Below are 26,217 nucleotides of genomic sequence, written 5' to 3'. Positions count from 1 at the left end.
ATCTAGAAGTTCATCAGAGGATAGGAGGAAGTAAGAACAAGGTGTGGAAGTTAGAGGGGAGAGAGCAGAAAAGAGAGGGAGCAGAGGAACAGAGACAGATGGAGGAGAGAAAGAATTGTGTGAAGAAGAAAAGAAATCATGCTAATTATCTGTCACCTTTAGCCCCCTATGGCAGTTTTTAGCTTCTGTTCCTTTCACTTGGATGAAGATGTGTGCTCATAATGTATGCACTTAATGTGCTAATGTGCCTGAATGTACATAGACATGCTGTATGTGTAAGTGTGTCTCTAAATGTATTTGCCTGTGTGTGTACATGCTAATACCTATGTGGAGCTATTTCTATCCAGCCATCAGGGGACATATGAGGTCTGATATGAATGACATCACAGCTCAGGGAGGTAGGTCCCCTCATGTTGGGATTATACTGCAGCTGCTCTTCCCACTGCCTGACCATAATGACTAATACCACTGTAAATAGTAGACAAATGTGCCTGGGGTTGGAGGTATGACAATGAGAAAAGACTGTGTGGTTGTGTGTGGGTTGGTTTACATGTGCATTAACTAAGGTGAGCATTTTTTAGAGTTATTCTGGGAATTTAAACCACTTTTTTTTTTTTAGATTAGAATCAATTTCATTGTCGTTGCACTGAGAGAACAAGTACTGAGGCAATAAAATGCAGTTTAGTCTAACCAGAAGTGCAAAAAGCAGTAAAGTGCAGAGTACTGTACATATGTATAGAGGTAATATATAAATAACAGAGAGGGGTATATATGAATACGCTAAGATATATACAGTATGGGCATGTGCAGCAGTTACAGTAGGCAGTGTAGGTGTAAGTATAAAGGTAATTCTAATAATAGACATTATATACAGAATAAACAGCTGGTATGATATGAATACAGTGTATACACTATAGGTCAGGTCAGATATGTATAGTTTAGACAGTAGTATAAATAGGAGTACGCTATAGGTCAGATATATACAGTATGTGCAGCGGTAAGTGAGTATGAGCCAACAGCCAGTGAGGCAGAGACAGTCATAGTATATTGTAAGACATATCATTTCTATTTAATATAAAACAGTGTACAGCGCAAAATAAGTACAGAGAGGGAAACTCTCTATCTATGTGTGTATGTTTGTGTGAGAAAAGATGCCTAAAAAACATCCCTACTTCCTCCCTCACTCCGAGTTCTATTTATCTTTTTCATAAGCCTTTTATATGGCAACTCCCATGCTTGAGGAGTAAGCAGCTACTGCTCTCCGTTTTTTCAAGCAGATTCTCCATCAGGGTTTCTTGCTGAGATTTTTGGTTCTTTCTGTTCCTGCCCTCACCTTTCTCTCTTCCCTTTGTTCTCAATTTACAATGTGTCTGTCTGCCTCTCTTCTTCTCCACATCTCTGGTTTTGCCGCTCTCCTCCTCCTCCTCCTCCTCCTCCTCCTCCTTCTCATTCTGTGCCACACAATCAGAGACACCCCCTCTGTCTGCCAGGCAGAGAGCCAGAACACCAATAGACCAATAGACCAGAGCCCTCTGTCTCCCCATTATGCAGACCCTGTCTTCCAGTCAGCAATGCACGCTCTCACACACACGCACACACACACTGAATGCACGCTCACTCAAAGACATATAGCCTAGAAGATAGGAGGACACACACATACACGCAGACACAATCCTATAGTAACTGATGCAGACACACACACATTCACCTATACAACCTCTCTCCACATACATACATTTACTCATACACACTGTTGCAGGGACACACTGAAGTCAGATTCCACATACAGTTCACATACACATTGACTATAAAACACACAGACACTACACAGAAACACACTTGAATACAGAACACACACGTTCATGCATGTGTAGACCTCTTGTGCAGCAACACACACACACACACTCACAGCTGCTAGCCCTTCTAATCAATTTGCACTTTAAAGAGACTTCCACCTTTCCCTCTGGTGTTTCCAAGCCCCCTGCTCCTCTTTCACTAGTCTTTCTCTCTCTCTCTCCATCCCTCTCTTTTTCTTACTATAGTAGTTTCTTTCTCCCTGTGAGACTCTTTCCCTCTTTCTCCTGCTGCAACCACTCCTCTCTTTATCACTCAGTATAAGGGGTCATGGCATAAAGAAGCAAGCAACAGAGCTGATGCATGTTAGCTGATATGCACCCCATCAAAAATGTATCTACACATTGAGGCCACAACGGCTATTGATCAATACCATGTGGAGACCATAACAACGGGGACTGGTTAGCTTCTTGTGTTTTCTCCTACAAGTTTCTGATGTCAGTGGAGATTGTTGACATCACCTAACTTAAAGAAAGGCTCTGTAATTTTCCCTTTTTCTGTAACACTGCTATTAATGATTGCACAGCAGTAATCTTTTATTCAGTAGTGAGACAAGGCAAACTTTCCCATGGTCGCTCTATATCACAAAGCGAATGAAAGAATGTAGACACAATTACCTTGGCACATATAATTAATGTATAATACATAATAATAGCCTAATAATGTATGACACATATTCAAATCAGTTCCTACACTGGAGGCATCTAATGTAGGTGCGCCGTACATCGTGACGCAAAGTATACCACCTTGAGTTCTCCTAATATAAAAGAGAAAAGTTGATAGAAAGACAGAAAGAAGATTAAAAAAGAGAGAGGATGAGAGTTGGTGGAAGAACATGGTGATAAGCACGAGGTGGCAAGAGAAATGACAAATTCAGACATAAAACTCCCCCAGATATCCCAAATATATCAATATGTATGTGTTTGTGTATGCATCGAGATAAAAGCATGACACAAACCACCTTGAGTGCCCCAACGCTAGTCACCATAAAAAGTATTTTACCAGCATGAACTTCAGAGCTTCATCATCAAAACACTAAACAGCCACCTCTCGCAGCGTGCTCACTAACTCCATTTTGTGCTTGCTGTGAAGAAATGATGTATTATGTATGGTATATATAAGGTATTTTGTTATTTTTATGATGTTTCACTGAGATGTGGAAGGCATGGGGCTATCTATCTAACATTGTTTATTATGTGTAACCAAGTGAGTAAGGTGTAGGTACACTCTTTACTTGCTTGCGGGTGGGTGGTTGCCTTGGGTGTGGGAGTGATAATATGGTTGTGAGACTGTGTGTCTGTGTAAGAATGGAAGTTGTTTGGCAAGTATGTATGTGTAGGTGTTAGACAGGACAGCTGACCATTGCGCATGTCTTGGAAAAATAAACTGTCAAACAGACAACCTAGAATGCCAAATCAAGAAAAACCTCAACTCTCTACTGACTCATCATCTCTCCTGTAGTCCTTTCTAATTTTGTTTCCAAAATTGCCTCTGTCGTTCCACTTGATTATTTCTTTCTCCAACACTTTTCCTTCAGGACTACTGTAGGGCCAAAGGGATATTGAAAAGGGACCATGGTCCTGAACTTTGCTTACTTTCAATTATGGTGTGTTAACCATTGAATATTCTAAAGTTTCATTCATTTCAAGTTGCTCGAGATAGAGAATTTCAGCTTAATGTGAAAACATTCTGTACAATTCATTTGAATCAAACTAAAAAAAATCACAATCAAACTTTCTTTTGAAAATGTTGGTACATCTGAAAGTACTTTGAATATGTAAAGAACTAACAATTCTAAGTGGATAACTATTGTTGTAATTGTATTGTAATGTGTGCCCGGAATATATATCCTGTATATGTGTGTTTACGAGCGGTAGTGTTAGATTCTTATCCTCAAGGCCTAAAGCCCAGTTGATTTTCAGTCCAACTATCTTGCCAGCAATCACTGTCAACCAGGAAAAGTGAATGGAGTTTCTAATTTTTCTAGTTCCAGCCATTTGGATTTGCGACACTGACACAGACAGGACCCAGTGAATAAATAATTAAGAACTGCACATAAAGCTATAGTGGAGGTTCAGTCAGCTCAGTCTTCAACCTGACGCTACTCACACATGCCTTCCCAGAACTCTGAAACCAAATGAAACAGTGTCTGTTATATATGTGTCTGTATGATGTTTTTTAGTCATTTTGCTCATTTGAGCATAGTAAGTTGTTACATGGCGGGGGGACGGCACTTTATGGGGCATATTCTATATACAAGAAATCTTACCTTCTTCCTCTCTCTTCCTTCTCCTTTATTAGTCCTCCACTTGTCCTCCATCCTCTTCTTTCTTTTACTACCACCTCTATCTATTTTTTTCTATCTCAATCTCTCCTTCCTTTTGCCACCTTTTTGCCTTTTTCATATTTTCCCCCCATTTTTTACTGCCCCTATCAGTCTTGTTTCATTCCCTCTTCCCTCCCTTTTTTCAATCTCTTCTACCTTTCATTTTTTTCTCGAAAACATACTGGATGTCTTTATTTGGTCCAAGGGGAAAAAAGATACGTAGTTGCATTTTAGTTCTAGTCAGTTTTGTGTTCACACTGACTTATTACAAACAAACCAGAGGAGTAAACACAATGTCAAATGGAATGACAGGTCCTGCATCATGAGCGCTCTGGTGGTCAGAAACTGATTATGAGCATTATTAGTTGAGACTGCAAGTTGATCTCATATGTCATAAATAATGTGGACAGGTAGAGACAGGACAAAGAGGAAGGGTAAACAAACCGATCCAAATGGGCAAACATCAGAGTTCTTTTGAATGGTATCAAACAGGTTTGATGTGAAAGTACCCTTACTCCCACCTGTACTGTATATATTGTGTTTATTTTATTTTCTCAATCCCTGTCTCTGTCCTTCTCCCCTTTTACCTGCTATACATGTCCCCCCATTTTACCTCCCCATTTAATCTAGTTTCATTCCTCCCTTCTCTCCCTCAGTCTCTTCCAACCTTTCACTTTTCTGCTCAAAATATCCATCTTAGTCTCTCTTAAATAAGAAATAAGCCTCTGACTTTGATATCTGTTATTTCTCTCCCTCAAAGGTTAAGTTCAGTGGCTCATCCTGTGGTTCTTCTTGTCTATTTGTACTGTTTAAACTTTCAAAAAAAAAAAAAATCTAATCCACCCCACCACTGTCTCTCTCTCCTCTGTCCCTCCCAGTGACTGCAGGGCTCTGTTGGCATTCTGTTGAGGTGCATCCATTAAATGTCACCTAGCTGGAGACGGAGAGGAAAGGAGGAATAACTGGGTGGGTTCATTTTCTTACGTCACTGAATGTCTGTGAATGTTTGCAGATTCAATAGTCCTCTGTGATGTATGGCAGACTTTGACTTGCTTGACAGATAAACATGCGCACGCAAAAAAGCTTAAAACCCCCACCCTTAACCACTTCATTACTATTCTGCGCCCACCTGTTTGTAGTAACGCTCATGATTTAATGGATTGTTTATAAAGTTAAAGTTAACGCAAGAGTTTGTGTCCTGACAGATGGTGCGGAGCTAATGGAGAGAAACTGACCTTTCAGCTAATGGAGTTACAAACTGCCCTCTGATCTGCTACTGCCGTGTGTGACGGTATGTATGTGTGAGTGTGTGTTTGTCTGGTGCAGAGATAGAGCGAGTTGAGCTTACAGTGTGTGTACTATTGTCTTGTATGTGTCATGCACTGTTTGACCATGACAAAGAGAAAGCTGACTTCATGGAAGAAAGTGACTGAAAACACTTGATTTAGAGTAGTGGATGTCTGTGTGTGCATTTGTAGGTGAAGGAGGTTGCTGGATCAGTGAGATAAGGACATTTTAGTCAATAGAAGATCTTCACAAAGTGGTACTGCATGTGTGTTTGTGGGATGGTGTGAATGAGTCATGCTAATGACTTAGCAATCTATAAAAAGACATAAAAAGAAAATAAGCAAACATAGAAGGAAAGGGAAGAGGCATTTCTTCCATTTGCACCCACCTCTTTCTGGTCCTGCCCCGTTGACACCAGAAAAAAAGTATTCTGCAAATACATTTAGTGGTGAGAAAACCCAGAATCACAAATACACATCTGTCTCCAGGAAGTCATTCATTCAAAAATCAATCACCGCAAACCTCTGTTATCTTAAATTGAACTAGGAATGCATACGAGCAGTGATAATGGAATTTGTTTCTACAGTGATTTGCTGGGTTGTGTTTGGACCCTACATTGTCATAGCAATGCATGATAATAACCTCCAGGCATCCTTGCATTTAACGCTGTGAGACCATAGCAGTAGCCATTATAGAAGTTTCCCATCAAGAACACACACACACACACACTTTTCAACATCTGCGTTATTCACCCTTCTGCTCTTCTTTCCTTCTCTCCCTTTTTCCTCCCCATCACCCCATCTTTATTTCTCTGCAATGCAGCAACCACCAGTAACATTTAGGGATCATAAAGACCAAACACACCTCCCGTCCCCTTTTGTTGACATAGGTGCATTGTGCTGTGTGCAAAAAAGGTTGGACGAAGTCGAGTATAAATTGGATGATCCGGTGATTACGCATCTTCTCAGTCAGTCACATTGCTGGTTTCTTATATTCAGTGGTGGAAAGTAACTAAGTACATTTACTCAAGTACTGTACTTCAGTACAATATTTTGACGTACTTGTACTTTTCTTGAGAATTTCTAGTTTATGCTACTTTCTACTTCTACTCCACAACATTTCAGAGGGAAATATTGTACCTTTTACTCAACTACATTCATCCGACAGCTGTTGGGAACCACTGGACTGAACTACCGGACTGTATATCAGTATCAGCAATCTAATAATGTAATATACAATAATATATCACAATGCTCACAGGGACCATTTTAATGCATAATGAATTATTTTTATACCTTAAGTACATTTTGCTGATAATACTTCTACTTAAGTAAGGATTTGGATGCATGACTCTTTTACAGTGTTGCACTGATGCTTTTAATGAAGTAAAAGATTTTAACATTTCAGGTTGCCTTTAGGTTATTTTACTAAAGTGATTAACAATGTTGCATTAAATTGATTTTGTTACTGTATGTTTACCTGTAACAATGCCAAATTAATTATATAAAAGGGGATTAACAGTTTTTTTTATTTTGTCGATCTGCTTTTTGATTAGTTTGCTCAGCCTGCATTGATGGATTGTCTACTGTCCCTTAGTCAAAAATGTTGTAGTGGAGGGTTGAAGCTGGTCCATTTTGTCTTCCCTCAGGGAAAACCAGCATTCCATCAGCATGTGGCAGAAGTGTCAGACAGAAAGGTGACAGAAAATATCTATTCTTTCATACACTAAGTCTATCACAAAAAATGCTCCTTGTTTCACAGCAAAGGCAGCAATAAAATCTTTCAGCTGTTCCTGAGATTCTATTTAAAAATGAAGTCTTAAATTGGCTTTCACAGAATTAATTCATCATATTAATTATTTTTCCTCTAAAGTACAAACAAGTACATCAGTTCACCATGGCTGCCATCTGTAGCGCCAACAAGAAGATCATTTACATAAAAAATGCTTCTACATCAGATTTTTTCCAGCCACAAGCTCCTGTAATTTTCAGATAAGTGGGGCTGAAAATCTCAACTGTGGCATTATTTGACATTCTTGTATCCTCCATGACATGTTTGATATACCAGCTAATGACTGAAGACTGGTTACCAAAGAAAACTATTCACCTTGCTGTCAGATGACAGTTTGACAGATGAAAATAAATGGAAACGGCTTTTTCCAGATCACCTTCAAAAAGTGCTGTAATCTATAGAGCCACAATGAAAAAGTCAACAAAATGACAAGCCTTGTGTCTTAATTGATCTCATGCTGAATGTCAACAACAGTCCACGTGTTTGTGTTGTGCTTGCTTTCAGAAAGAAAGGGGATATAATTTCCTTTCTCTGCACCATGGTTGACTTCTGGCCCTCTCCGTGGTACTGAAAAAGATGGAAGACAAAGTGAGCATAAGAGAAAGAATGAAATACGTTATCAGACAGGTGGAGAGAGACAAGATTCAAGTAATGGGGTTTCAGAAAAGATGCAGGACTGTCATTTCACTATTGAAGCGAAATGCTCACACACCATTGGCTTGACAATAGAAGCTATATAAGCTCATCACCGCCATAAGAAACCTGCATTAGAAAAGCTTTATAAATTTAACCCACCACTTTGCTTTGGATAACGTTTTGATTCCATAACTCAAGCTATCCTAATGCATGGCTGTGGAATTTGCTAAATGTGCAAACTGTGTAAACATGGGACCAAAAAACACCTAAAATTCTTCAACTCGAGTCCACAGAGTCTGTCTCATATTTGCTGATACTGCTATTAAATAGGAGAGGTTGAGTTACAGAATCAAAGATTTATCAACAAATTTGAAGTGGCTGGTTAGTTTTGGAACAAAATGCCCTGCTTGTCTTTTCGGAAAAGGAAAAAAGGAGCCACTGGAACCATTTTTACTCAAAATGATCCAGACTCTCATAAAGAAGCCTGAGAATGAGCTGCTCTAATAGCTGGCTGACAAACACCAGCTAAATCCACCTTTACCATCCACAGCCACAAAACTCAAGGAAATGAACTTCACTAGTAAACAGTGGGCGAAATGAGAGTAAAACCTACTACTAATCACCTAATTCTCAATAGAAATATGTACTGTACATAGAGTTAGCTAAATTCATTGATGAGTTAAGAAAAGGAAAACTTTAAGCATGTATGGACTCAGCAAACGCAGTCTAAAGGAAAACAGAGAGCATGATAACAATGTAATTTGCAGTATTGGTTATATTTCCCCCTCACAACACAAACAGATGATAGAAATACATTCCCTAATTCTGGGAATTCATCTGAAAAGAGAGTCAGTATTCTGCTGGGTGAAAATACAGGAATATGAAACAGAAACAGCTGTCTAATGATAATAAACCTGATGTACAGTGTGTGTGTATTCATAGTATGTATGAGTATAATCTATATGTACATTTTATGTATATATGCATATATGCATGCTTTCCATTCCACTTAATACTGTCATAAATTATTTATCATCAGATTAATCAATGTTGGGTTAATATATGTTCTCATTTTTCATTGTCCCTTTTCTTTATACATTGTGTCATGTACTTTTGCAACACATTCATGTAAAAAGTGTGTCTGAATTTGACGCTAGAGAGTGTGTACAAGTGAAACAGAGTGTGAAAAAGAGTGAGAGAGACACTTGACAAGCTTTCGTCTTTCTCCTACTGGAATGCAAGCATGTTCGTCCTGCGTTACCATAGCAACAGCACCCCATTAGGTGTCAGGAGAGTGAACGAATGAATGGGCAGGCACGCGGACAGGAAACATGAAGGTATAGTGCTGCCATTGAAGGAAAGGAGGGAAGAGAACAAGGTGTGTGTGTGTGTGTGTGTGTGTGTGGGGGGGGGCCCTATCTAGAACCAGTGATTGGTTTGAATGTCCTTTTTTTTATTATGAATGAAACTCAGCACTTCCTCCAGAATTTTCACATTAAAAGCCTTTCAGCCTTCCTTTTATCATCAGGAAGTGTTGAGTTTTGTTGATGGTAGCTTAACATCAGGAGTGTGGGAAAGAAGAAATTACTGAAATAACTTATGAAAACATTATTTCTGTTAATCTGTTTTTGTACTGATGGATTAGTGCTGTGGAAATGTTAAATTTACCATGTGAGCTGTTGTAGTAGGCTACAAGTAATTCCACCCCCTCAAAGTTTTTCTTTTCTTACCAGGCTTTTATTAGTGACTGGCCTTTATTTATTTATTTTTTTTATTGTTTGAGACTCTGCAACCGGATTTTATCTGCAAATTTACAGTCACCTATTCCTCTTTGCCATAGAGTTCCACTGTTGTCCAAACTCTATTAAAAACACATCAATGAGCCACACTGTTGCACTGGGTCACGTGTTCCTTCATTGTGATGGAACTCACCATAGCGCACCAAATGTGTATTAATCCGCAGGTATTAATCCAAATAGTCCCCAACAGATGCACTATTTACTATACTGAGTAACTTCTGATACAAACTATAGTTTAGGGAAGTCAGAAATTATTGAGAGATGGACTATCACACTGTTGGTTTTGGATTTTCCATGATATTTGTTGACAAAAAACTATAGAAAACCCCCAGCCTTATTCTTTACTTTTAAGTATCAACAATTTGGTTCATATGAATGAATATTTATATGTGAGGGAATGCACAGGACAACCTGTCAACCTGGACACTGTCTGTGGCATTTTGTGTCCCCACTCATCTCTCCTGTCTTTTTTGCTCTTTTTTTCCTAATCTCCCCTCAGCCTCCCTGTCCCCACTTCCTCTCCTCCTGTCCATGAGTACAAATGGCACAGTGTTATTAATACACACTGCCTGGGAGGCAAATAATCTGACAACTGCCACGAAGAGGAGAGGGCAAGAGAGGAGAGGAGAGTGGAAGTTAGGAGCAAAATGATGAAGGGGTAACAAGGGAAGGAGAGACAAAGGAGTGAACGTCAGATGAGAAAGTGGAGATAAAGGGGGAAAAGAATGAGAAGGTATATGTGTGAGAGGAGAGAGTCGAGAGGAAAAAAGGAGGGTGACAAGAGATAAAGAGAGTAGAGAAGTGGAGGGAGTGAAAATAGATAATTGGAGTGAGGAGAGGACAGGATGAGCGGGGGTGATGGAAAGCGAAAAGAGCGAAAGGCGAGAGGAGTGTGGTGGAATCGAGGGGATATGACAGCGGAGTCTTTCATGACGGCTGTAGAGCAGAAATGGGTTTTCAGATCACTCTCCTGCACTCTGTGCCAATTGACATGCCTCTATGCCACCTACAGGCGGCACACAGAGGGGAGGAGAGCAGGGGAGAGGACAGAGCACCAGGGGAGGAGAGAAGAGCTACTGCAATGGAAAATGATAGAAGAGGAGAAGAGAGGTGGGGAGTGAAGTGGAGATGGGAGAAGAGATGATATGAGAGGAAGCGAGAGAGGTTTGAAAGAGAGGGGAGAGGAAAGCAAAAAAAGAGAGGTGAGGACAGAGGTGGGAATAGAAGAAAAAGTGATCTCCTACACTATGTTTATATACTACTAATTTGCTTTGTTGAATACATTTGGGAGGAAATGTAATTGCTGCCTGGATTTACTGGCAATCCATAGGAAAGAGGTCAGGGCCTTGACACCAAAGAGCAGGGTTTGTGTCCTGCATCCCCCTGATGTTAGTTTTAGGCTGCTAAAACACTTGATTATGGTTAGGGAAACATTCTAGTTTTGGTTAAGCCTATCTGACTATTGTTTAAGTGAGGCTTACACATGAAGTGGTTGGTGAATCTTGATGTCAGTCCTGTTCTCTACAAGCAAAAATGAGCTATCCTGCTCGGTTGTGAAATAAGGAAAAGGGCTGTAAAGAGTTCACTGGTACTATTATAACTAGTAGCCTATGTTACCTGTTGTTTATGATGTTGTTATGACTCATTCATTTTCACGGTGTTGACCTTTGACCCCTATGAAGTCAGAAATTAGTGCATGGTTTGACTTGAGTAAAGGCTTACTTTGAGTTAAGGTCTACTGTTGCAGTTTTTGCCAATCAATGTTTATGATACTGTTGTAAGCTTATAGTTTTACTAGATCAACAGATTTACTACATTACTGTTCTATTGTATCTGACACCTTCAGAATCCTAATAAGTTCATTTTCTAATGGATTTTTCTAGGCGAACATAAATGATATATAACAATATAAAATCCATCCAAAATACTGAGTGCAACTATTCAAATATTTCTTTGTTTTCAAATAGCCCTGGGAATATCCTGAAAATTACAATGTGCAATACATCTATATTTGAAGCTAATAGGAGACTATTAGAGGCTTTTAAATGGGAATAGTGCAACAAATGTTTTGCATGGAATTGATAGGGTTAGATAATAAAAAAGTCTGCATTGAGCAATTTCCCCCTAACCTTTGCTAAAGTGCTTTGAGTTGCCTAAACATTACCATGAATATGTTAATTAGGATTTAACTTCCAGGAGCAATGAAATGCATTGGCAGTAAACAGTTTGCAGATGCTTTATAAATGTTTCCTTTTTATGTTTTATGATTAAAAAAAGAAAAAGTAATACAAGCGGTGTTACATTTCCTTTAAAATTGTTACTAATCCAAACAACTTGTATGTGAACATAATTTTTAGGAGACAGTATCAGTAGGGGAGGAAAAAAAGGAGAAGGTACTAGAAAATTGGACAAATAAGAAAGAACAGAAATTACAAGCAAAACAGACAAAAAAGGACAACAGAGTATTGAGGAATGAACATAACATGTGGTTAATGTGAACCCCAGGCTAAAAACCTTCTCTCTGCCCGCAAGTCTAATCAAAACCAGGCTGCCGACCACACACAGTGCCACTGAGGCAAAAAAAGCAGCATATCTTTTATTATAGGGTCTTTTCTTATGTAATTGTCAACATCTGCGCGTAACAATGTGATTTTACACTTTGTCCCTTGAAGTATGGCGTGTGGCAGAGAAATTATGTCAAGGGTTTGATAATTAGATGAAGTGCTCTCTCGTTCTCTCTATCGCTCCCTCAGTCTGCTTTGCATTTGTTCCCTTTCTCTGTCTCAATCACATACCATGGCTATCTCTGTGTGCTTGCTGCCTGTGTCTCCTCTGCCGTTACCCTCTGGCTCCCTCTCATTTTGACAAACTAGGACATGAAAATAAGCCTCCACAGTGCCAGGAGAATGCTAAATACAGGGCCTCTTTTCTTTGGCAGTGCCTCTTTAATCAACGTCGTCTTATCTCTGCCTTGCATCCCTTGTTTCTCTCTTTTCAGAATGTAATGGAGGAGAAATCTGTACACCGCCAACGTCTTCTCCTCTCAACACTCCTCCGTCCTCACTCGCTTGTTCATTCGCCTGCCGTTGCATTTCTCACGCTCTCCCTCAATCTTCTTGCCACCATGCTTATTCTCTACCGTGCTGTATCTTTTTTCTGTCTCATTTCCTCCTTCTTTCCTTGCTTTGTCTCTTTCACCCCTCGCCAATCTCTCTCTTCCCTCGCTGTCTTTCTTCTCTGCGTCTCATCCCTCTTTGCCCTCCAGTTTTCTGTATTACCTCTCCCTTTATGTACATCTTTCTCGTCTCGTTTCTCTACCTCTGCAATTGTCTTGTTGCCCTCATTAAGAGTATTACAGTGTGCGCTCATGCACCGGGCAGCATGGTTCACCAACACACAGCAACATTGTTACGACCTGGTGGAATTCCATGGGGAGAGGTTTGAATAAACTCTGCTCAGACCTCTGGATCTGCAAACTGACTTCTTCCCCTCTCAAACAGTAAAGGTGTCAATGTGGATGCTTGCCAGACAAGACCAGAACTTTCCACCCCAGGAGGAAGACATGTCTTGTCAAGGAGCAACAGCAAAATTTAAAGATAATAAATTGACTCTCTGCATTAGTTTAACTAATAGAGGAAAAACTAAAAAACATCTTCTCCCTTATCTGTCTCACACACACACACACACACACACACACACACACACACACATAAAAGTGCATTCCTAAGTGAAAGAACTGTGATATTCTTACTTTGTAACCCAAATCTGAATTAATGTGAATTAGCTATATAACCAATCAGTAATCCAGCTAACATTAATCAGCACGTTTCCTTGATGTGTAACCCAACTTTTATTTTTGTAGGACATGAAATGAGCAAGTTATTAATTCAGGGAGTTAACCTCTTGTTTACCAGTTGACAGCATTGCCACCTACTGACGGACAAAACCACTTTCACTGACATAGCAGCTCTAGGCTGGCCCTCACGTTTGAGCTCAATGGTTGTTTTATTTTACCTTAGTTTCTTAATACGTATTTATTTGTTTTCTTTTCCTCGCTTAAGGTCTGTTCACAATTTAACAGCGACTTGGACCGGACCTTTGCCATCGGCCCTGAAACGAGACCGCCAGACTGGCCAGGAGACCTCATCAGCTCAGTGACCAACTGCCTTAATGGAGTCACCTGCGAGTGACCTAAATCACGGAGTCTGAGCCACAGGCAGACATGCCGCCGGCACCTTCCTCTGCACAGAGGATTCAGCCCTGCACACCACTCTGGAAAGCCAGCGCTTCAAAACAGTAGGTTAAACCATGGTTTTGCTGTGATAAAGAGTTGATGTTGAAAATATATTAATTCCCATTTAGAGAAGTTAATTGTCCTAGCGTTTCATTAGCGTCTTGCAGTCGTTTTTATAATCAAATCACATACCTCGCCAATAACTTAAGGTTTACCTCATCATTCCATATCTGTACTCATCTGTTTGTTATTAGGCATTTAGCTATAAATAAATGTCCTCATTTAATCAGTAAGAAGTCGTCTGTGTGTTTTCTTTGAAGCAGAAGACAAGGCCAATCTTTCGAAAAGAATTCAATCCTTCTTAAGAGACTGATCAATTTAAGATTGAGTTTTAATTAATTCAGTCTTGTTTCCCAGTTTACCAGGTGGTACCCCAACAAGAGTATTAAAGTGTAATCATGTGATTAAAGTAGTTGATTCTCCTACACCATCAGTGGACTTGCCCTCGGAGTTGAAGTAAATTTGCATTGCGTTATCACAAGTACCCTTTGGTAACCTTTGACAGCCGAATTTGTGCTGTTTGTGCCTTTACAAACTTCAGGGAACAGAGAGAACAGAAGAGTCCAAAATAGAGTAAGCTACCATATTAGCTGTGTCCAACCATCCAATTAAGTTTGCTTTGGACTGCGGGACCATTTTCTCAGCTATTATCCCTGTATTCTCACCCTTTGTCTGTCGCTCAGTGGTTTCTCTTTGTTACTTTGCTTTTTTTTATGCTCTGCTTTCTAGCTTCCTCTGCTTCTTTCTGTTCTCCCTCTTTCCTTAATTTTCTCTTTCCTTCTTTGCAAACATCAGTGTTGACCCTTCTCTCTCTCCCACTCTCTCTCTCTTATTGATTTGACCTGGGACTAAACTCTGGTGGAGTTTGGTTGTGGTGAGAACTCAAAGCAAACCAAAGTGACATGTATGAAGCTAGTTATGCCCTGTATAGTTATCCATGATCTGCAATTGGGTTACCATGGTAACAGGTGAGAACATCAGCACATAAATGTGAGGGCTTTTCCCCTAATACTAAGGCAGAGAAAATGGGTTTAAACAGGTGTTTTTTTCTGGTACAAGATGCCTCGTTTTAAACCTCTGTTTATCTGTCCATCATTTGTTAATAACAAACAAGGTCAAGTTGAAGGCTTGACTAATGATGTTCATAAACAACAATTTTGTTGTGAGCTCTTTGTTACCATTAGAGAAGATAATTAATGCTTTCAAATGCAGTGAAGTGCAGTATGACTAGCTGTCAATCACTGGAATAAAATTTGTTTAGATTTTTCCTCATGCACTGACAATGCAGGATGCCATGATTTACCTGTCATGTATGTTGTGTTTACAAATTCCTGGTTTGCAGTAAGTCAGCGTGAACCCAAATGAAAAAGGAAAAGGTCGATTCACTTTTTGTTTATTTTGTCCAGACCAAGGGAACTGAACTGCAGCTGTGAAAGCAAATTTAGAATGTGGTTTTTTTTTGTGTGTGTTCCCTCGTTGTTACTTTGTTATTGTTAGGTGATATTTTATGTTAAAAAGGACTGCTTGGCTGGACTGCCCCATGCAAAGTGGCTGTTCAGACCGAACAGCACTATGTTAAAAATATCCAAGGGCCTGCATTGTTGTCTCAGGTACCAGTGAGACATTGGGCCCATCCCCATACCCCCACTTGCATTAGTTGTGAATAGTCAAGTGCCAGCTTGTGTAACGTATTTCCGGTTTTTGAGGGTTTAGTATGGGCTCCCTTATTAATTGAAACTTTTTCAGTGTTATTTACTTTTATATTCAGTGTAGACCTTTCTCTTCTTTTTTTCATTTTTCTTTTATTTATTTGTTCACTATCCCCTCCTCTTTCAGTCAGTGCACTATCCTTTTTTTATTCAGAACCCTTTCTTACTGCCTGAATAGAGCCAAAATTGGCTCATTTTCAGGATCTCCTGCAGCCTGACTGTCTGAACTGGCCATTATGATAAAATCAGTAAAAAGAGAAGAAAGTTAAGGCTGATAGCATAATGATCTGCAGATACCCACCTTTTTTATCTCTCCCTCCCTGTCTGTCACACTCAGATGTCTCTCTTACCATCTTTGCTTCTCTTTTTTGCTCTATTGTTGTTTTGTTTCTTCCTATTGCCATCACATTTCTCCCACCTTAATCTCTCTGTGTAAGAAAAGGCTGTAGCCAATTACTCCCTGAAAGGGGTCAAACTCATGTCAAACACTAGTCCTCCCACTCTCACTCTATCCCCCCACCCACTTTCTTCTTATGGGGTCAACCATTACACCGGTGCTATCAAAGAGGGTCAGACCAGCCAGTAACATGTCAGGTTGAGCCCTCCCTTTCTTTCTTCCACTTCCATCTTCTCCCCCTTTCCTTTCGCTCTTCTGCCACTCTGTGTCCGTCTTCTCTGTGTTATCCTTATCATAATGGAGGGATTAAATAATGTATTAAGCTGAGCTATATTGCGGATGTCCAAGGGATATCACGGAATGGCTTAAACATTGCCCCTATGAATTAATGTTTTAAAAGGGTAAAGGATTTAAAAAGGATCTAAAATCCCAGTAACGTCCTGCCAGTTTGGGAGCATGGATACGTCCAAAGGGCAGGAGACAATTAAACCTGAGGATTTGATCCCTGTAGCCGAGGTAACAAGGCAGATGGGGAAACGAGAGAGTGAGAAAGACTGGGTGATAGACGAAGGTAGGCAGAGTGAGAGAAGAGACACAGTAAGACGATTGGGAAGGCAGAAGAGGAGACAGATTGACAGACTCAACAGGTTTCCTCTGCACCTGGCACCACTGTAAAATGCATCTCATATCCAGAGGTGGTTTAGTTGGATTATATTCACCCATGGGATTAAAATATGTCTCTGCTAACACTGCAGTCACTTCACGTTACTTCCTCTTGTATAATTTACATCTTTTCAATTTGATAGGAAACACCTTGTATTGTTTGAGTATGCTGGCCATAAATGTTTTACAAGTAAAAATTTACACATCTCTATGCCACCTGTTAGTTTTGCCTGTGCTACATGGTTGTCCTCGTGCAACCTTTATTTCCATTCCATTTTATACACAGGCTTGAGAAGACCTGTATTTTTGATTTATACTGAATTTAAACGTGTCTCTCATGATACTTGGAGGTGGTTTAGTTAATGGGGCCTTATTACAGACACTCTTAAGAGTTGAAAAGAGAGTTGAAAGGTGAAAGTCTGTACCAAATTTCATGGCAATCCATCTAATAATTAGACATTTCACTCAAAACCACAAATGCGAACTTCATGGTAATCCATCAAATAGTTAACATAGGGTTGAGATATTTCAGTCTGGACCAATGTGGTGGACCAACTGACCGACAGCGACACCGAGCCATGCAGCTCACGCTTAATAAATGATAGATATTTCAGTTTCATTGCAATCAGGTACAAGTTAATGCAGCTATGGATCAATACTGTAAGACTCATGGATATGACAGACAAAAGGTAGAAACAGGAGACACAAAGTTGCAGAAATTTCCCTGAGTGTGGTAGAAATCTTAATCTGTAATTTTAGAATAAAAGGGTCATCTCCTCTTTTTGTTCTTGCCTCTCCTGATGATCACTGAGGAAACAAAAGACCGGCCGACTAAGAAAATAATCCCTGTGGAGCCAGACGGATACAATGAAAGGAAAGACAGCACGTATTTCATAACTACCATCACAGATTGTTTTTGTACTACAGAACAGCATTGTGTCTTGCTTAATTAGTGATTGTATGAGAATATAGTAAGTGTCAAGAGACCTGACCTGTACCTCAGTTAGTTCATGCCTCAGTGTTTGGAAATTCCACAAAAAAGATGTACAGGCTTGATCTCATTGTTCATTTAACACGTAAATGACGATGTGAAATTCAATTTTAAAATAGGCTTTGACCCATCATGACTGATGTGTTTTATGTGATCTTCTATACTGTCTTGTCAATGTCTTTGAGCACAAATAACACTAAAAGGTATTGTATACAGTAATTCAACCTTTTTTTAATTAAAGAAATTGAGTACAAAAATTAACACCGAAATGAGATTTCTAATATGCTAATGATGGCAGTTTTAGAAAATCAAAAGATGTACCTAAATTTCCTTAAAATATGCTCAGTTATAAAATCAGCATCATATTCATTATCAGGAAAAATGTCAGTTGACTTGAATCTTGAACCATTTTTTAGATTTGAGATATCACATAAATCTAGAAATTACTGGAAAATCCTGGGTAATATGCTTAAACTGAATTAAGTACAAGGTGAATTCAACATCTCTGCTGGTTTCCCCTGAAACACTCTGCACCTCTTCTGTACTGACATAAATATTCCTTTAAGTTGAGTTTCAAATGTGCTGTTAAATTGCCCTTTTTAGTTCTGGAGTGGTATGAATGTCTCGTGGGAACTGATGTTAATATTTGTTATGTTAATATTTGTTTTGCTGTCAGTGAATGAATAATGCAGAGAACTGAACTGAGGATTGGCATACACTGGTGTTTTCATTGCTGGATTCATAATGATTGTTTTCTGAAGGCTTTTATTTCTCCCCATGTGGCCTTTGGTTTTTTTGGGGCTCACTGTAGCCATTAATATCGCTTTTAGCTGCATCACTAATTCATACACACATGCAAGCATACAAAAACACATATGCATGCACACTTTTATGCAATCCTACTGTGTACACACCCTTAACACAGGCACACATTAGTTTTATGGAAATCATGTTTGCATTCCAAATATCACTGCATCATTCTCTCTTACTGCACATTTAAACATACTGACAAATGCACAATGTATATGAAGATTGAAGGTTCAACCACCAAAACACAAAAGCATCTCACCAAAACTCAACATTTTTTGCACACAGAAACACAAAAGACTAGTCGGTTTGATGTGTTTACATATGAATGTTACAGCTACATATTCTACAGTGCAGATCAAAGCGTTCAGCAAACAATCTGAGCTTGATTGTAATTCTGTTAATTTCCATAATCACTGCTGCAATAACATGCTGCTAATTCTGTATACTTTGGCCTTTATGCTGCAATTAAGGGTAACAATGGTGATTACCATAATCGCGTTTGAAAAAACACTGGCCTCAATATTTCATGTTTATGCATTTGGTGCACTATTCACGATACCATAAAATGCTTTCCAAGCTGCCTGTAATGTGAATGATAGTTTATATCTGATATATCTGAGGCCTCAATGACATGTCAGCCAGGTCTTAACAAGTAGGTCCAACTGTGCTCGTCTGACCTGGGTACAGCTAAATACTAACAGTGTTTCCCATCCCATCACTTTTGTACTTATATTTTAGCAGACCTAAGACATCACACAGAGACAAATATAGAGGAGGCAGCCCAACATACTAAATAGGAGCTGATGTGTGTTTATTCCAGCCCAGTATCTCTAGAAATGAAGTTCATATTGGACAATTCCACATCTCACGATTTACGTCCAGAGCCATCGTTCAGTGCAATCAATGCAGCAGGGTGTCGTATACAGTGCATCCAGAAAGTATTCACAGCGTTTCACTTTTTCCACATTTTGTTATGTTACAGCCTTATTCCAAAATGGATTAAATTCCTTTTTTTCCTCAAAATTCTACAAACAAACCCTATAATGACAATGTGAAAGAAGTTTGTTTGAAATCTTTGCAAATTTATTAAAAATAAAAACATAAGCATTCGCAGCCTTTGCCATGACACTCAAAATTGAGCTCAGGTGCATCCTGTTTGCACTGATCATACTTGAGATGTTTTTACAACTTGATTTGACTCGACCTGTGGTAAATTCAGTTGATTGGATATGATTTGGAAAGGCACACACCGGCCTATATAAAGGTCCCACAGTTAACAGTGCATGTCAGAGCACAAACCAAGCTATCAAGTCCAAGGAACTGTCTGTAGAACTCTGAGACAGGAACCACCAGGACTTTTCCTAGAGCTGGCCGCCCGGCCAAACTGAGCGATCGGGGGAGAAGGGCCTTATTCAGGGAGGTGACCAAGAACCCGAAGGTCACTCTGACAGAGCTCCAGTGTTTCTCTGTGGAGAGAGGAGAACCTTCCAGAAGAACAACCATCTCTGCAGCACTCCACCAATCAGGCCTGTATGGTAGAGTGGCCCGACAGAAGCCCTTGTTTTGGAACAAGGCTGTAACATAACAAAATGTGGAAAAAGTGAAGCGCTGTGAATACTTTCCGGATGCACTGCATGTAGAGAGGCAGAACGTAAGGGTGTGGAGGTCAGGCTTTTTTCCAACGATGATTAACAGTAAGTAAGTAAAACACTTATGATTAAATGAATGGATTCATTTACTTTTTAAGGCAGGGGATGAAGTTGCCAACTATCACCACCACAATTATCAGTTTAGCCAGTAAAATCATTCAAATCCATACCTCTACCAAGTGCAATTAATTGTAGTTATGTATACTGTAAAGGTAGGTGATACATACAAAGGTTTAAGGATTCCACGCTTTATTTGTCACAAACATTAGTAATATGTGTGATTAAATGCAATGAGGTGTGCTAAAAGACTAGTGTATTAGTGATTATAAAAAATATAAAAGGAAAAAAATACAAGATATATAAAGTTATAAATACATGTTAAAAAGTCAAATTTATCCACTAAAAAACTTTACATATGTAAATGTCTGAATTATTTTGTTTATCCGCTAATGAATAAGCAAGGCAAACAAACTGCTGTCCAACTAATTTGCAGCTTTATACCCAGAACATAAAGCAGACTCACCCTGCATATTATGTGTTGTGACTGACCAGTGTAGCCACATTAAAGTTTGATAGATCTTTGTCTAATGAGGATGGACTATTTTTGACATGCGAGCATGTTCTTGGCCTCCTGTTTAGACTCAGTTGAGTATGGTAAATAAACACTTGTTAGCACACTTATTTTTAATTAACTGGCTCAAAACAGTAATTAGCATATGATTTTTATTAATATGGAAGTGGGCCACCAGCATCACTCATTAAGTAAATGGAATGCTGACTTGTTTGCTGTTCTCAGTCTGATTTGATTTGACATGATACACAGAGAAGAAAAAGATGGAGCGAGAGAGAAGGTTAAATATGCAAATTAACAACTACCACCGCCGAAAAAATAAAAACAAGTCTACTCCTGGAGTAAAAGGCGTGTTTGATGTTTACAGTCTCCAGAAACTTGAAACTATGACTACGCACTCACATAACTCTTGAAAATAAACCTTTGTTAGTTTGTTGCTGACATTTTTGTATACTTTTTTTTTTAATTCTGGTTTACAAGACAATGTAGAAAAGACACATGGAGAAGTTAAAGCAATCAAGGCTGTCAGCTATACAGTATTTGAATCAGTGACTTCTACAGTAATAAAAAGTGTGCTATACTGCTCCGCCGGGTGCTTCAGCTCTTTTTTCAGAATTTAGTTCAATTAGGTTTTGAACGAAAAAAAAAGCTAATAGATTGCTGTAATTCAAGAATACCCCCCGTATCTTTCTTATACCCGAGGCAATTATAGGAGACACTGCTAAATCAGCTGAATTCTAGAGGCCTGGAAAAATATTATCAGGCCGACTTGTGCTCCCAATCCTATGGCTGTATACTATAAGTAGAAATTATATTGTCTCAGACCAATGAGAAAGGGCAGCCTGAAGATGGGGTGGGAATTTGAAAATGGGATTAAAGAACCAGGAGAGTATAAGGAATAAAAGTATTATTAAAAAAGTAAATTAGTTGGTAATGAAATTTGCAAGAATGAATTTTCTCTACATGAAAATGAGAAGTTTATTTAAATTTTGTTATATTGTTTTGTATGAGAATATGGAGTAGAGAGGAGGAAAACAATTACTGTCACATACCTGTTGATTAGGGAAGCTTTGGGCCTGGACACACTAGGATTGTGCCAGTGACACCAGTGTGACTTGTTTGACCAAGTCAGTGTGTATACGTGTATGAGCTTTAGTGTTTCTCCAGGGGTTTTTTGTGCTGTGTATGAATATATATGTGTGTGTGTATGTGCTTGCATGTGTGTGTGTAACTGTTTTTGATTGACAGCTCTGCACGAGTGGGGTTAGTCCACTGCTGAGAGGAAACCACTGGAGAGGAGCAGAAATCAGCATGAAAGCAACAAATTACATACAATACACAAACATTTCTACAGTTCTATACAGTACTCTCAGCTACACTTATACATACAGGGATAAAGTGTATGCACACATAAGCACACAGAATTCAAGCCCTATAAAATGTGTGCATTCGACATCAAATTCCAATTATGAGGTGCATACCGCACACACACACACACACACACACACACACACACACACATTTTAAACACACTCAGATGTGTAAAGCCTAATAAAAGGCACCACTGAGGTTTCTCTGATGCTCGAAAACTCAAACTCAAAATTGTTTTCCCCTCTTTGTCTTACTGTTAATTTTACAAACAAATGCTGTCTCACACTCAAACACACACACACACACACACACACACACACACACACACACACACACACACACACACACACACTTTTCCTCTCTTTCAACCCTGAGGTTAAGTGTATAATTATGATGTTCCTATGAAATACTCACATTGAGCTTCTACTCAACATTATTTAAAAGCACTCGACCAGCCAATTTTCATTAGCTGATATATGCTCATGTAGTTAAAGCGCTCATCAAGCCCATACAATACATTAATTTAAACTCTTCACAAGCTCAATGCAAGCGCTTTTTTGACCCTTTTATTTTTTACCATTTGCTGCATGTCAGTCAGACCGATTGTGATAAAACATTTGTTTGCAAACGTGACAATTACTATAACTCATCTTAGATTAATGTGAATGAATTAAATTGAGTTGAATGTAAAAAGTCATATTTTGAAACATGTCATTTCTCCATACATTATGTAATGCCTGAATGGGTTTCTTGTTGTAACAATTTTGAGCCAGAGAATTTACTCATATCTGTTCAATACTTTTTTTCCTGATGCCACGAACTAATGATGTTAAGGATACATTTTATTTCTTCCATTAAAGGAGAATATTTCGGAGAAATCTTTCCTAATTCTATCGTAGGATTAAGGACAGAGATAGTTGAATGTTGTACTGATTTTAAATCCTTCTGAAGCAAATGTGTGATTTTGGGCTTTATAAATAAACTTGACATGGCATGACATATACATGAATTATAAAAAAAATTCAAATAAAGTTTACTTAAATTAATAGTTTGACACTTGGGCAAATATGCTTATTCAGTTTCTAGCTGAGAGTTAGGTGAGAAGATTGATAACACTGTCATGTCTGTACAGTAAATATGAAACTACCGCGTGCAGCCAGCTAGCAAAGAGTTTGACTCTACAGGGGGAAACAGCTAGCCTGGCTCTGTCCTACAAGCACCTCTAAAGCTCAACAAACACATTATATCTAGCTTGTTTAATCATTACAAAAACCAAAGTGTAAAAATGACAATTTGCTGTTTTACGGGGTTATGTGCCGGACTGTTTCTTTGGTGGGACCAGTTGCCAGGCAACCAGTGGTAGGCAGAGTTTGTTACCTTTGGACAGAGCCAGGCTACCTGTTTCCCCCCAGTTTTCAGTCTTTATGTCAAGCATATTTAACCAGCTGCTGGCTCCAGCTTCATATTTACCGTTCAGACATTAAAGTGGCATCAGTCTTCTCACTGAACTCTTGGGAAGAAAGCAAATAAGCGTTATTTCTCAAAAGGTCAAACTACTCTTCTAAGATTCAACATGCTATAGTTGGGCATGTCCTCACAGAGATTTGATGAAAAAGGGGAAAAGTTTCACTTCATCTTTTTCATTTCTGTAGAAAACTCTTCATGTGTGAACTCAGTTTTGGAGGTGCATTTTCTCTGGAAGATATTAATTAAGAACAAAGCCTGTAATTTGCATCTATGATATCTTTTATTATTTATGGTAATGAATACCCACACAGGTTCACACCCTGTATCTGTCCTTCATTTGATTGTATAAAGACACAACAACAATACAACATGAGTGACAGCTCTCTGTCCAGACAGTTATTTCTAAGTGACACTGTTCTTATGCTTAGTTGTTGCTATGGAGATTCTAAATAATCAGGGATATTTAGTTTAATCCTGTGGTTTTTATGTATGTGTGTCATCATGTAGAAGCCTATACTGTATACCACATGCGTGGGAACTTCAGTGTTTTCATTGCTGTTAATGTGTTTGTGAACATTGCGGAAGCATAATGCAATATGAGCAAATTTGTGTATTTGTGTCAGTGCGTTTGTGTTTGTGTGTATAATTGTCATGTGAGCATCTGTACTCCCTAGATAAGGAAATTGTGTTATTGCTGAATAAAAGCCCTTTAGAATCAGCCCTGTGGGACAACTGGACACAATTATCAAGGAGCCAGAGACCCTGACAAGACGTCAAGACTGTAGAAATAATATAACTTGAGGATGAATAAAAGAAAACCTTAACAACATTATCAGTGTTGCTTTCATTAATTCTCTCTCTCGCTCTCTTACTCTTCCACATACTCCGACATGCTTATGAACAGCTAAACAGCACTACTGGTGTAGCAACACTGATAGAAGCTTGTCCTCAAAACTACAATTTCAGTCAGTCAGTCAAAACAGGAAAGGAGGGATTGCAGCCATTTTTTTCAGTATTAGAATTACCTATTTCTGAGCATCACTGTTTTTTTTATGTCAACCTAATCTTTACACAGATTAAAAGGGATTTCATCAATACCTTGTCATCTGCTTTAAATAATGCTGCTACACTAAAGGTTAAAAAGAGGTCGACTGACAGAATCTCCCCATGGTGAAACAATAACTGTGTTAATGAGATGAAGAGAATCTGCCGAGCAGCTGAAAGAAAATGAAGGAAAATAGGCTCACAGTTCACTGTAATACATGCAAAGAAGCCATGGCTGTCTATAACAAAGCAATACGTCTGGCAAGAAAGGATTACTTTTCCAAGATTATTACAGAGAATGCTGGAAACTCTAGAATATATATTCTCCACTATTGACCAGCTACTCAACACTGTCCCCACCCGTCAGCAGTTTTCTCAATCAAATTGTGAAGAACTTGCATTGTTCTTCAATAACAAAATACCTTTAATTAGAGCCAGTATTGTAAACACAGATGCCCTCTGCAAACCCTGTTAAAAACAGGTAACCATGGGAAAATTCACCTGTATTACATTAACTGAGTTTTGCAAGACTGTCACTGAGTGTAACTCCTCCACCTCATGTATTGACCCTGTACCTACAGCATTTTAAGTCGGTGTTCGACAGTGTTTCAAGTCATGACCTAAAGATTATAAATACATCTCTTCAAATGGACATCTTCCCAGATGTCTTCAAAACAGTTTTTGTAAAACCCTTAGTAAGGAAAGCCAACCTAGATGGTAATGCACTGACCAGCTATAGGCCAACATCCAACCTTCCATTCATTTGTAAGATACTTGAAAAGATAGTTTCAGTGCAAATAACCTCCTTTCTTAAAGAAAATAATATCCTGGAGGAATTTCAATCAGGCTTTAGAACATGCCATAGCATTGAAACTGCTCGTACTAAAATAATCAGCAACCTCAGACTAAATTCTGATAAAAATAAGGTTTCAGTTGCCCTAAGACCTAAGTGCAGCGTTTTATATGATTGACCATGATATCTTAATCAATCGTCTTGAAATGTTGGTTACATAGCTAAAGTGTGACCATTTACAAATAAACAGATGCTGAAAAACTGATTCATGCCTTTATTTCAAGCCAACTCGATTACTGTAACGCATGTAAAACACAGAGACTTCAGCTCATTCATAACTCTGCAGCTCAGCTATTAACCAGAACCGAGAGGAGAGAGCACTTTAGTCCAGTTTTAGCTACTCTGCACTGGCTTCCCGTAACATTTAGAATTGATTTTAAAGGTCCTCCTCCTTTTATACAAATCCCTTAATGGGCTAGGACCAAGCTACATTGCTAACTCCCTTGTTAACTATTTACCTTTAAAAACACTGTGATCATCTGCTGCTGGTTTATTAGATGTTCCCAGCAACAGCTTAAAGAAAATTGGGGATGCAGCCTTTGTCAATTGTGCCCCAAAGCTATGGAACGCAGATATCAGTGAAGCCAGCTCACTAAATATTTTTAAAAGAAAGCTAAAAACGTATCTCTTCACTTTTAGCCTTTTACTAGCTATGACTTTCCTGAAACAGGTCTGACATTCTTTTTGCACTTTGCTTTGCACTTA

The 26,217-nt window shown here is 38.9% G+C and overlaps 1 protein-coding gene and 1 long non-coding RNA gene across 12 annotated transcripts in view; one reads left to right on the top strand and one right to left on the bottom strand.

Moving 5' to 3' along the window:
- Positions 1 to 14,168, top strand: part of grm8a (glutamate receptor, metabotropic 8a) — a 308,026-nt gene extending 293,858 nt beyond the window's left edge. For 5 of the 11 annotated variants that reach the window (XR_006376766.1, XR_006376765.1, XR_006376772.1 and 2 more), the window contains 3 exons: positions 5,059 to 5,146; positions 5,386 to 5,471; positions 13,755 to 14,168. Coding sequence is in view for 2 of the 11 variants with exons in the window: in XM_044185505.1 (XP_044041440.1) it covers positions 7 to 34 (28 nt within the window). In the remaining 9 variants the exon portion in view is untranslated. Of the gene's footprint in view, positions 1 to 6; positions 50 to 5,058; positions 5,147 to 5,385; positions 5,472 to 13,754 lie in introns of those variants that run through there. The other 6 variants (XR_006376768.1, XR_006376767.1, XR_006376769.1 and 3 more) reach the window with 6 other exon arrangements.
- LOC122871011 overlaps positions 5,492 to 26,217 on the bottom strand; it is a 130,986-nt gene continuing 110,260 nt past the window's right edge. Inside the window, exon 3 of the long non-coding RNA XR_006376773.1 lies at positions 5,492 to 7,825. This is a non-coding gene — a long non-coding RNA (uncharacterized LOC122871011). The remainder of the gene's footprint in view (positions 7,826 to 26,217) is intronic.

This window comes from Siniperca chuatsi, linkage group LG23, assembly GCF_020085105.1.
Source record: "Siniperca chuatsi isolate FFG_IHB_CAS linkage group LG23, ASM2008510v1, whole genome shotgun sequence".
Taxonomy (NCBI): domain Eukaryota; kingdom Metazoa; phylum Chordata; class Actinopteri; order Centrarchiformes; family Sinipercidae; genus Siniperca; species Siniperca chuatsi.
Note: the sequence above shows the minus strand (reverse complement) of the source record. Positions and strands in the feature narration are given on the sequence as shown.